Raw genomic sequence first — 13,721 nt, 5'->3', positions numbered from 1 at the left:
CTTAGAGTGACTGTGTTTGACTGGACACAATAATGAAAAAGTAATTTTGCTTGTATGTGTGTGTTGTCCTAATTTGCTCATTGAATATGCAGATTCTGCTCTTGCCTCAATGTGTTGATTAGTGACTTTGCTTCACTACTTCTGCCTCTCAGTATAAGTCTATGGGTCAGATCTGACTGGACTGAAAACCAGCCTAAAGAAGCCCATCTCAACCATTTGGGTGGCATTCCTAATTGCATTCTGTGATGTACTGATGAACACTCGGGGGTATTAATTTACAGATTTATATATGAGGTGCAGTTAAAATGTTTAGAGCAGCCAGCAAGTTCAAATGTCAATTATAATCATATTTTATTTCTTTTATAGCTCCTGACAATTTACGTAGTGCTTTATGTATTGTATATTCACAACTAAACCATAATTCAATATACTGTTTATCTTTATAATCAGCCCATGGTGCTGTTTTGGAAGTAACACATAGTACTTTTTATTTTGCTACAATGTGTAAAGTCAGATTTGTAGATATAGAGATAGATATAATTTTTTTTTTTACCCGCAGGAGTTGTACATGCTTAGGTTTGAAAGCCCCTGATTAAAAACATAGAAAAATAAAGGTTCATGCATGCAGCTGTACAATGTAAAATTTGGAAATTTTTCCTTGCCCAGGAGCCAAAGTCGTGTTTGTGAACCCTAACAAGCTACTTGTTTGTCTATGTTTGAGGTTTGTCTGTACACATGCCTGAGTTAACGCAAGTACCGTCGTATAGCCACATACAGCCATTCATGTCTAGGGGTGGCTGTACACAGTACCTGTAGCTCCAATGGGGGAGGGGAATTATTATTATTATTAGTACTTAAATATGTCCACATTTTAAGTTGTAGGGCCGCATGCATGAGCGCTAAAGCATGGTTTAGTTTGCTCCAAATAGGAAAAATGCCCTACTAATCTCCCAAGGCAGACATTCCTTGGATCAATCATCTGTGCTGATTATGTTATTACCTAAAATACTGCAGGATGTTAATCGTAATAACTTTTCTGTACTGCTCTTGAAAAGTTTGTAACGTTAATCTCCTAGCTTGAATTAGAAAAAAAAAGATTTTTTTTTTTCTTCCTCTGCACCATTTCTTCTGTGCGGTTTATCAGTATCCTTATTTCAGATTCACACAGATGTTTTAATTTGTGATTTGCTGATAGATAATACATAACCAACAGTTCTCTAATTTATAGTAACGTCTGAGCAAGTATGGGCACTGCCATTTTGAATAATTGTGTAGTATTCAGTGCCACCAATTTTCTACTGCTGGTTAATCAGCAGTCGCAGCATACATTTGACAGTGATTGATCTCTTCTTATCACCTGGTTCCCACAGTGGGCTACAGTCCTAATATTTATTCACAAATGCAAGCAAGGACTAGAATCATGAATATGCAGATGCCACTGTATTGGACTCCCGTTAGTTTGTGCATTTATTGTATTTGTACCTCCCTTTGAAGCCATTATTTGGAGTATTTTTTTTTATAGTATTTTAAATATTAGTTTCTAAATTCTTTTTTGTTTGTGTGTGTGTGTTTGTTGTCTTGCTGTTAAGCAGCTGGATGCACCAAAACCTTTTGTGAATATTTCACAGATCTACTAGTATTGTTAAGGTATTGGTTTCTGTGTGCAGTTTGTAGATCATGTGAATCAAAGCAACCCTATTTGCTCCCTATGGTGGCCATACACTCTTTCAATTTTGTTTTTATCCAATCCATGTGCGATTTTGATCCAAATGTTTGAATCTGCAAACGATTTGATGAGTCAGCCAAGGTGGAATATTTGTTTGTTTTGCATCAGCAGCACTTACTTTGTTCATAAATTAAAATTGTATTTCTACCAATCAGATTGTGAGATTACATTGTGGAAACAGATGCAATTGATAATTTATGATTGTAAGTTAGGATCACATCTTGAATATCGAAATCTGTGCCTGGCATATCGATTTTATTCCTATAGGAAGGGATCAGTCTGAATAGAAATTGATTGATTAATTATTGAAACATGTATGGCCACCATTATTTCCTGCTAGTGCAGTACTGCAGAACAGTGGTTCCTTCTTACAATTTACGGAGGTTGGGTGGACTTTGATTTAGGGTTTTTATACTACTTATTATGAAAAGGTATGTACTTGACTGTCCATAGCTTGCTCAAGGGTTCGCTACATAAATCCATATACAGCATGTATTTGCATTTTGAACGTGGTTTGCATTTGTTTTTAAAAATGTCAGTTTGGAGGAGTTGAGTTTTTTGCAATGGCAGAATTGTTCAGTTTATCAATAATTAAAACAGGTCAGCAGATGCAAATTGGCTAAATCTCTTGATCATTGCACAGCAGCGGAAAACCTGCTGATCATGGTCACCCCACCTTCTCATCATGATTTCCAAAAAAGAAATACAGGATGGATATCCATTGGGAGCTGGTCCCTACTCTTCTGTTTTTATAATTGCCCAGCTTTGACATGTTGATGTATAGTAAATTCCCAGATCCTAACTTTTCAAGTTCTTCCTCATTTTTGTGAGAGGCAAGCCAACAGCCAACCTAGAAAACCTGCTGCAGTAGGTTTAAGAAGGAGAGGTGGGTGGATGATGTCACGATTTCCACAACGGCTAATCGGAGGAAGCCTTGTATCTATTGATAAAAATACAAGCCGCATTCTGAATGGCAGAGAAGAACTTGGCCCGACTGTTTAATTCCAGCAGCAGGCGAGAAGTCTGCCGAAACATAATGCTGCTTACTATATGTAGCTAATGTTACTACAGTTCATTACAGCAGACACATCATTCTGTAATGCAAATAATTCATTTGGGTCAGCTTGGTCCAAATTATTTAAAGTGAAATTAAACCTGCAATTCCACTTTAAGCCCCACACTGCAGAGCTCTGTAGACTAGCCATTGGGGTGTCAGTGGCCTCCACCTGTGGGCAATGCTATTCAGTGGCTTAGGACTGCTGGTCCCTTTAGTTATCTACAAGCTGCCCCTGGACAAAATTCTCCCTCGCTCCTATTCTGCCTGTCCTTCAGAACGTTCCTCCTCTCCAATTAGTGGCACCTGTGGACAGTCTGTGACCTAATTGTCTACCTATAATTGCTGGAAGCTACCTTACAGTAAGCTCCAGCCTTTTGCTGCTCTCTGCCTGATGTCCCCTCTGTCCATGGTCATGGCACACAATCTTTCCTTCCTCCTCAATATCTCAAAATGAGTGATTGTGTAATCCATTGCAAATACTAATGCCTAGTACACACGATGAGAAAATCGGATGGGAAAAAAAATTGCTTTCAGAGCGATTGTCTGATCATTAGTACACCACTTTCGAGAGCTGACCACAACAGGTCATACGAAAACATCCACAGGGACATGCACGAAAATGTTTCTCGTAAGTTAATAGAGTGATTTTCGTGCACAGTGGCTAAATGGTTAGCACTACTGCCTGGCAGTACTAGGGTCGTTCGTTCAAATTCCAACCATGGCACCACCTGCCTGCAGTTTGCATGTTCTCCCTGTGCCTGCGTGGGGTTTCCTCCCACACTCCAAAAACATGCTGGTAGGTTAACTGGATCCTGTCCAAAGTGGCCCTAGTATGTGTACGCATGAATGTGAGTTAAGGACCTTAGATTGTACACCCCTTGAGGGTTAGGGACTGATGTGAATGCGCTATATATATATGTGTGTGTGTGTGTGTGTGTGTGTGTGTGTGTGTGTGTGTGTATATATGTGTGTGTGTGTATATATGTATGTGTGTATATATGTATGTATGTGTATATATATATATATATATATATATAGTGTGTGTGGTGTGTATGTAAAGTGATGGCGCTATATAAGCACCTGAAATAAATTATTTGAAAATAATCAAGTGACCAAGACATCGCATGCTTGGAAATGAAGCAATACATTAAATTTTACACTTCCGTCGTACGAGAATTTTCCTAACTTAAGTAACCTAGTTGTTTTCAATATTATTATACAGGATTTATATAGTGCCAACAGTTTGCTCAGTGCTTTACAATACAGGGGAGACAATACAGTTCAATACAAGAGGGTTAAGAGGGCCCTGCTCTTTGGAGCTTACAATCTAATATGAGACTAGCATGCAAAAAACAGTTCTTGCATGACAGTTCTGATAATCTCCCACCCATGTAACAGCAGGCAGGGGATCCTCTTCCTGCACATGCTGTCACTTTTTTTTTTTTTTTTTAAAGAGCGCGGCTGTGCGTATCCCTGTCACTCATTCAGGTTTCCTGTGAATGAATGAATGGAAGTACCATCAGCACCCAGCTGAAGGCTTGTGGTTCTGAATAATTTGTGAGGGCTCTGATGACTGCTATCGTAGTTCATCCACAAGTGTGGGCGCTTTGAAATTGACAGCTCCATATGGAGGTATGAGCAGAAAGTTGCAGGTCTTGTCTGCAGAAGCCTGGCATTGCAACCCCGATCCACTGATCACAGGTGCAATGCTTTCCAGTCTCTTGCAGGAAAACATAATATATGCACTTTTTTTCTGCAACAATATGTTCTTTTTATTTTATTTTGAAAGGTTATCTTTTTTAATATAAGCTTCCAGGATCATTATTCATTTAATTTTAAACCATCCATATAATAATGCACTTTAGGCCCCAGAGCAAACTTAGAACATTGCTAACTCTAGTGCACAGAGTTTATCATAGTTGCCCTGCTTGACAAATGCTGCAGTAGAACTTGGGTATGTCTCTTTTAAAATGGTTGACATGCACACGTCTCCTAAAACAAGTGCTGAGAGGTCTTCCACCCCTGCACTTTTCTCCCACAATCTCACCCCAAAATTTTCAAATATTTGATGCATAGAAAGACAAACCCCAACCTCCTCCCCAATATATTCCTGTTTGAAAATGGAATGATCTTTGATTGGCCGCAAAGATATTTCTAGCGTGTTCGGATCTACGATCATGAGCTGTTGTGGTTGTCTACAGTGCTTGCTGTCACTGTTAACCCTACAAAAGCTGATCATTAGAGAATGTTTGTATTAATAACACTGCTCTTTAGCTCAGAGTGCTTTAGATCATCGTTTTAGCATCACTAAAAAAACTGACAGATGACTGAATGTGTTTTCTGGTTTGAGTGAATCGGAGAATTTCCTGGATTTTTCAGAGTATGTGCATGACTGCTGTCTGGACAGTTGGTAGGTCTGTCAATCCCAACAATTGGGCTTTACTAATCTCCAAGAAAAAAAGCTCTGAATTGAATGATTTGGCTCTCATAGGTTAAGAAAAATCAGATTCCAGAAAATCCAAGAATCCTCATTTGCAGATCAGTTTATTGTGCGCCATGCAAACATTTTCAGTACAGCTGACGTTCATTTTGATCAGTCCTAAAAGCACTGATTTGAGCTCGATATCTGAGGGAACACCAAGGCACCCTAAATGGAAATTGGCCCGGTGTGAAGCAAGAACAGTGTTCTAGAAAAGACAGCCTGCAGAAATCACTTTAAATTTACTTGCTTTTTAAATGCATTCTGCATTTAGGCAATGGAAAATGTGCAGATTTGGCACTTTTTAGCTGAAAGTTATATGAAATCTTGTGGAATCTGGACCTCTTAAAAGCTCTCTGTCCATGGATGCTGCAGATTAAAAAATATGGCTGTGCACATAGGGAATTTTGCATGACACTGGACAATTTCAAAGAAGGGAAGCATGTGATTCTACCTTCTTCCTCCCATAACTAGGTCAACTTGGATTCCACATAGAATTTTTTTACTTGGCTTTTATGGTCAAAAAGGATTCCACATAGAATTTTTTTACTTTGCTTTTATGGTCAAAAAGGTTAGTGAAGGAACAAGAAAGGTGCATATCAGTGGTGGGTTGGGGATATGTACACATTGGGTGAACCTGGATGGGGAAAGGCTTAGAGTATGTAAAAAACATTTCATATTCCTGATATGTGCCATCTGTATCATACTTGTAAGAAAAAGTATCCTGTTCTTTGTATTGCTTCCTTTGTATGAAATTCCCAGTCTTCTTGTTAGTCCCTCTGCGTTCCTATTTAAAAACTGACCACACTAAACATGAGAGCACAGCATGGTTAGTTCTCTAGCTGTGCTGGGAACTCAGCCTGCTCGTGTCCAATGATCAGACTTGTCCTGACACACCCTTCCCTGCACAGCCTTTGACTGGGAAGTTCAGTGTACTGCTTTCTCTCCTCCCTAGCTCTTAACGCAGCTGAGAACATTTGTTCACTTATAAAGAAAAGTATTTATAATGTGTTTGTTTCTATTGTTTGCTTTTTTTTTTTGTTGTTGTTGTTTATATCTATATACAACGGTTTTGCTTTTCATTTCTATTATAAACTGAATGGGTTGTTTTACAAGGTGAGGGTTTCCATATACTTTAAAAGGAATTCATTTTCCAGTCTTTCTGAGCAGTTGCTTAGCACATACACATAAGTAGGGTTTTATGAAATCTATTTAATATTCTGTGACTTTTTCATCGTAATTTGTTCACTCAACAAGCAGATATAGTTAGGCTGCTTTGTTCAGAATGGTTAACAGACAAAGTATAGGTGTAAAAACACTTGTGGCTTATAATTGACACACTGATAATTGGTACACTAAAAAAGGCTCTCGGGTTCACTTAAAAAAAAAAAAAATCTAATTACCAGGTGAGCAGAGATTTAGTGGGTCAGTGTGAACTGCAATGATACTATGCAATAATCCAGACAAGACCAATCAGATTTAAGTCCCATTTCCTAGGAGAATTCTTGTCAATTTTTAGATTATTCTTCCTCATTAATGGAATACGGCAGTATAGAAATATTCTATACTGCTGGTTAAGAGCACCAAGTACAAACTTCCACCTTGTTTGGAATTAGTTTTAAAATGTTTATTTTGTTAACATCTGATACAGCCAATGTGTTTCAGGACTTGGAACAAAATCTTGTAATACAATCAGGAGGAAATACATAAAACATACAAGGCCTGGAGGACCTGAATTGAGGCTATTCATGCTAGCTTCAATCCATACCAGTGCGGAGTGATTGGTCTTGGCTAAACCCCCCCCCCTTCCCTGTAGTTTTTGCAGGCATCCCATAGTGGGTAGAGCCTGCTGGGTCCCTCCCACAGCTCTACCCTAGGTACAGGGGGTGTGCAGCACAGTAATGGTGTCACCGCTACATTGCAAAAGTATTTGGTGGACACAAAGTGGATTTATCTCCTTTTTGGCTATTGAATATATTTATATGAGAGTTGTTGTGCCCAGAGTTCAGCTTTAAAGTCATACTAAAGGCCATTATTTATTTTTATTATTCATTTCATTATTTTCTTAAGCGAGAATACATACCTGCTCTGTGCAAGGCTTTTACAGAGAGAGGTCACTTTCCTCCTCTCCTGGTAGCCCCCTGCCAGAGCGATCGGTGTCTTCCAGCACCCAGGTGCCTCCTGCAGCAAGCAGAGTGCTAAGGAGGCACCTGTGCATGTTGCTTCTGGGCCAGGCTGTGTGAGCCCACAGACGCACACTGCTCCAGCAAGTCACACATTTCCCTCCTCACACGAGTTTGACTGACAGCAGCAGGAGCCCATTACTTTACTCCCCCGGTTGACCCTGTGAATGCAGGAATTGAGGGAAATGGTAGTGGAGCCAGAGACAGTGCTAGAACGGTGACATGGAACCAAGTACGTGTTTAGGTGAGTAGGACAGGCAGTGGGGCATTTTTATTTTTACCTTAAAGCAGAGAATGCATTACGATGATAAAATTTAAGACTTTCGTACCACTTTAAGGTTGGCCCTGGAGCAGCAAAAAAAATCAAATGCCTCTGAAACGTTTGGAGACCCCTGCTTTAAACAAAAGACCAGTTTACTGTTCTTCAGAATTTTAGGGGGGCCAGATTGTGGCCAGTGGAGCTAAAAAATATATCTTTTGCCCGGAATTGGTCAGAATAAACATGAGCTCGGGGTTGACGGTCAGTAGGAGGAGGTGTAGTGCCCTGCCATTGGTGTCAGTGACTGGAGTTCTGCCCCACTGTTGGTGTCATTGGCAGGAAAAGTGCCCCAAGGGCTGGATAAAGGCTAGTAAAGGGCCACATCCGGCCCTTAGACCACAGTTTGGAGATCACCACTCTAAAGTAAGCCCCAAAGTCTTACTTCTCTATCACATATATAAACCGGTAACATTTTGTGTGTCCTTTTGAATGAATTTTATATATGTTTTTAGAAATGTTTAAAAAAGGGGAAAAAAAAAAACTCTGGTGGAAAGATCGTTGAAATGATTGACGCTCTGTGCTCCAGTACAACACTTTTTTTTTTTTTTTTTTGGGTTGTATTGGGGCTCATGTACACTGTAGCTGCTAAACTGATGATTAGGAGCTGTTGAGCGTTTTTTTGTTTTTTTGTGTTTTTTTTATTTTTTATTTTTTTCAGCAGCCCCTGAACTCTCCTTTTTATGTTTTCCTATGTTTCCATGTACACATAGTCTTTTACAGGCAGTTGAGGTTACGAGCATTTTTTTGTTAGCCCAAAACTGCGTTCAGGAGTAGATTTTACCGGCGTGTCAAACGCTTGTAAATGCGGTTAAATGCGTTTTATGTGTGTTTTTAGAAGCGTTTTTTGCCTGGTCCATATCCAGATGCTGTCCAGAGCCTTTTTTCTTCATCTAAAATGCATGCAAAGTGTTCTCCATGTATTCAAATGGACCTAGTACACCAGCGTAGTCAGTTCCAGTTCTAAACGCAAATCCGGCTAGACGCGGTATGCAAACGCGGCTAAACTGACATTTTTAACCTACGTTTTCTAGCAGTTTCCAACAGTCAGAAAAGTTTTCCCAAACGCTCCGTGGACATGAGCCCTTACTTTTGAATATGCTTGGCTTTTTATTTTGCTGTAAAAATTTGCTGCATTTTGCCTGCAGTACCCTCTACAGGTAAAACCTGGTATGTTCCTGTGATTATTCCTCTGTTGAGATATTGAGTGAAATGTGTTGTGGACATGGGTCCCATTCCTTATGAGGGGCTACTTGAGGTCTGAGTGATTTGTTTGTTTTTTTGTGTTTTTTTTTCGTTTTGTTTTTTTAATTATTCATTTCCTGGACATGTCACTGTCTGCTGTGCAGTCATCCCAGTTCCAAATAGGTGAACAAGCCCAGTGTGTGTGGGTTTTTTTTTTTTTCCCAGGTTATAATCTGAAGTAAAAAACCTTTTTGTTTCTATATATGTTTACCATGTGCATTCTTGGGAATCCCAGGGAGTATGTGGCATTTCAGGCATTTGCTTGTTCATCTTTTAAACACGCTGCAGCAAGCGCTTCACCACCACAAATGTTTGGCTGTTCGTTCCTTAGGATAAATATCTGTTTGTAGAGTCCCTTAACCAGTGCCCTGCCAGATGTGAGTCATTTTGCATTGTTCATGCCAGCATCCCTCCCCCAAAGTGGATATCCTATACAAGAAAGTTTCAGAAAAGCATGTTGGGAGAGTAAGTTTCCCCCTCCCCTCTGAAAATGCAGTGAGCTAATTGAATGATTTCAACTTCAAAGACCAGGAATGATAGGAATTCCCCAGCAATTGTATGTGATTAGTTAGCTCATAGCCAGTTAGAGCTCATGTAGTAGTGCAGTAGAAGGTTTGAATCTGATTTCCGAGTAAAGATTCTTGGGATGTCAGCTCCCAGTCGTCGTCCATGCTGCAGGCTTTCCTTGTGTATCCGTAAAGGAGTCTTTTAATGCTGGCTAGAATCAATGACATGGTTTTTGCATATTATCTGCTCTCATGCAATGTTTTCTTTCTATTTTCAGGAGTCGGAAGCTACAGATCCGAAATATACCACCCCATCTACAGTGGGAGGTAGGCACTAATTTTCTGATTTTGACTGACTTTCGATATACTTGAAGCATTACTTTTGCTTGTATTTTCTGTTGGTGTGACACCTGTGTTATTAATGTGCCTACCTTGTTTTAGAGGATTATACATGCGATGGTGCCAGATGCCTATCAGGACATATATTCACATTAAATATTCATTTTTATTTTATTTTTTATAACCATAACTTGCATAGTGACTTTTTTTTCTTTTGTTTCCCCAAGGCATGCACATTAATTTACCTTGATTATTTTTATAGGTCTAGAAAACGTTTCTGCGTTTTTTCTTTGACTCCATTTGGGCAGAATAATTCTAAATTGCAAAGAGAATTTTTTCTTCCTTTCCCCTGAAATTCCATTGTAAATTCATGCCATTCAGTTTGCGACATTGTGGTATTGCAATAGCCTGATTGTTGTTGTTTCTTGCACGTCTTGTGTTTTTATATACAATAGAACTTACTTTTTAAATCTTGCTTCAAGCAGTGTATTAATTGAAGGTGCAACAAATAGGTTTCATATAATTGAAAATATAAAAACTGCTTTTAGTGCATGCACCGTGTGGGGGTTTTTTGGTTTTTTTTGGGTTTTTTAAGCGGAAAATTTTAAAACCATAAATTTGAAGAGTGAGTCATTGATTCTTTTGTGAATGTATACTCAGTTCATGTAATCCATGCATGCCTGGTGGCATAACTACAGAAGTGTGTAAACTCCTTTTCTTATTGATGGTTTAACAGATTTCCTGATGTTTAGCTTATTTGTTGTTTTTCATATTTGGGCACTTCAGAATTATTTTTAACTTGGGGAATGTAGGCTCCAACAATGAAGTTCTCATTTCTGCTTCCTTTGGATCAGCTATCTGCACTGTTGCAAGTGTTTGATAAATGCAGAAAAAGACAGTTGATCCTTCCAGAAATCCAGTGAAGGATAACGTCTTGTATTCTGTTACCTTCCCTTCGTTGTGGAAATGAGTAGAGGAGTGTTCGCAATCCTAATATCCTTTATGGCCAAGGGTGGTGATACTGTTGCACCTCCTCAGATACAGTATGGGGTGTAAGTGTTGCCCCCCCCAGGACAGTTAGTGTTCCTGGCAGGTTCACCCATAAGTAAATGGGGAATAAAAACCTAAAAAAAAATTCAGCTGCCTTATCTAAGGACTGGTAAGCTACAATGTATTAAACTTCTTACCTTGGGTTTTAATACCAAAGTTGCTATATTCAGATCCAAAGGGTCTGCCATTGCTGACTTTCATTTAAGAATTCATGACTTGGTTTCTCTGGCTCCAACAGTTCTATGAGCCGCTGACCTGGAACTGCTGTGAGTGAAGGTAACCTGCTACCTGTACAATGGTTCTAGAGCAGTGTCTCATCCGAGAAGTCAGATGGGGTGGGCATTACAGCCAGGAAACTATTCTACTCGGAAGACTGAACAGCAATCCCAGGGTCCCGAAAGTCTCCTTTTTTTTTTTTTTTTTTTTTGTTTCCTTTTATGGTGCAACCGTAACATACATTTTTGGCATTAGAAAATAGGGTTTGTATTCTTGATGGCTCTTTAGGTACATATGTGTTCCCTGCAAGGCTTTTGCCTAACTCTGATTCTGATATCCTGGGTTTTTCTGTAAGCAAAACCAAGTAACAAATTTCTCTGTAATGCAGTTTTCAAAGATTCCTTTCGAAAATCTGCTAGGTGGCCAATGAAGTCAGAATGCAGGTGTTATTGGAACCCTTGTGGATTATTTATAGTAATATATGAAGTAGACCCTTCCAGAGGTACCATAATGTTTAGGTGAGGGCGGAGCTTCCTAGCTATATCAAGGGGACAGATTATTCTGCCTCTGTGCACCCAGTTAAATGTTGAATAGTGTTCAAAGTAAATGTTTCTCAAATGGTAGCAATATTATCTGTATTCTATCTGTATTTCTCTTCTTGCAATCTCTGGATCATGCAATAAATGAAATGCAGAGAGAGCAAGACCTTGGTAATAGCTGCAGCTGGTGGGAAAAGCAGGTAACTTGTATAGCGTTCTTGATTTCCCAATTGTTTATGTATCAACCTCCTAGATAGGTGTTAGGATAGTATAGCTGTTTCTCTGCGTAACAGAGAGGCTCTCAGGAAAATCTAATTGGGCTCTCTGCTTAAGCGAGAGCTGAGATGGATTAGTAAGATCTGCTCATGATGCTCTGGTGCTGCTTGAGTTTGTCTCGAGTTCCTCCCGCCTTTTAAAAGCAACTAGAGCCTTCCAGAACCTGGGTGTGAATAAGGCACATGAGCAGCATTAATATGGATGCAGCCCTGGCAAGTTGCAGGGAGGGCCGCCCCATTGCATGCTGGGAGCGGTATTTATCTTCTGTGAGCACATGGGCTCAGGGTCTTTCTCGGAGAGGATTGCACCAAGCCAGGCTGAAGGCAGGCTTGCCTCGCCTGGGCTTGAAGCTAGAAAGAGTGACCCTGGTTCTTCAGTACGTTGACTAAGGGGAGCTGTCTGTCAAAGATCTGTCTGTTATTACTGAATGGTATGTATTGGAAGGAGGCTACCATTCTGACATTATGGCCTTATGAGTACAGACACAGAAATCTTCGGGACTCTGTATGCTTGGGTACCCCTCTGGTGTTTGATAGTCAGCATGGGACTAAAAAAAAGGGAACACTGGCTAGTGTTCTGAAGAGCTTTCCCACTTGTTGCTACTGCAAGAGACTTTTCTCCATGCTAAACTGCTTGTTACAATATAATATGGTCTGCTACCTGCTTTCAGCCAGGACTTCCACAGTGCCTAATTTAGAGTTCATTTCGATGTCCTCGGTGTGAATAGTTCCAATCTTGCAGTATCCTACTAGAGGCGGACTGACCATTTGGAAACTCGGGTTCAGTAGGGGGCTCCATGAGATGCCCCTGGTACCTTTTTTTCATAGGCTTTTTTGAGTTTGGACAAGGACACTGGCCCCATGAGTTGTCAGTCCGCCCCTGTATCCTACTAAAGTTCCCAATCCCTGTCCCCAGTTCTACAATATAATTCTGAAACCACCCCCTGGGCTGGTCATTTGAAGTGTGTGTGTCTCTGGCTGTGGAGAATGCCTGGCTGCAGGAAAAAAAACAAGTGGCTCTTATGGGGGCAGCGCTACGTTTACATGTAGAAGAAGTTGTGTATGTTACATTATCATGTACAACAAAATATATACAGTTATTCAGCAGAAGAATAGATTCACACTATAGTGGTGCTGGAAGTTGCATGTAATTCCGACAGGAATCACACCACATTCCTGTTAAGATCACATGTGATTCTTTGCAGTACGATTTCAATTCGCACCACACCAGCATGAAAAAGGTGCAGGAACTTTTTTTTTTTTTTTTTTTGCGATCCAATTCTTGCAATCCTACTGCATTTTGTGATCTGTTTAAATGCAGTGCAGAAAATGTTTCGGATTCGCTGCATATGTGTGAATCAAGTCTGAAAGTGTACTTTCTGCCTTTTTGAAAGTTGAGTTTTAGCTGTGTTTTTTCATTTTTGCTTTATCAGTTTACTGTAGCATTGATAAAGTTGAGTGCAGGGGTTAACAAAGCATGAAGATGCTTGTATGTCTGACTCATTGCATGGCATGAGTAAATCGTTCATCATATTTCCTGGCATAGGTTGACCTACAGTTTTGGTCATACTCCCTCCGCGAAAGCCATGCCATCATTAAAGATGGCCATTGTTGTAACAAACCTTTTAATTATATTTTTTGTGATGAGGCGATTGTAGCCATATTAGTGCACTTGCAACAGAAACAATTGAGTACTGACGTGATACTTTTTTTATTTGCACTAACATATAATTTTGAGGACAAGCTTTTGGGGTATGTCCCCTTCTTCAAGTTCCAGGCAGTATTTTTTG

At 39.8% G+C, this 13,721-nt stretch overlaps 1 protein-coding gene across 1 annotated transcript in view; it reads left to right on the top strand.

Annotated features, from left to right (window-relative positions):
• The window catches only part of IGF2BP3 (insulin like growth factor 2 mRNA binding protein 3), a 128,456-nt gene that overhangs the window by 51,768 nt on the left and 62,967 nt on the right, over window positions 1-13,721 (top strand). Inside the window, exon 3 of the mRNA XM_089673198.1 lies at window positions 9,791-9,839. Within this exon, the coding sequence (XP_089529324.1) occupies window positions 9,791-9,839 (49 nt within the window). The remainder of the gene's footprint in view (window positions 1-9,790; window positions 9,840-13,721) is intronic.

This window comes from Staurois parvus, unplaced genomic scaffold, assembly GCF_062004578.1.
Source record: "Staurois parvus isolate SC_StPar_1 unplaced genomic scaffold, SC_StPar_1.0 ptg000136l, whole genome shotgun sequence".
In the NCBI taxonomy this organism is placed as follows: Eukaryota; Metazoa; Chordata; class Amphibia; order Anura; family Ranidae; genus Staurois; species Staurois parvus.
This window is presented reverse-complemented; position numbering and strand designations above follow the sequence as displayed.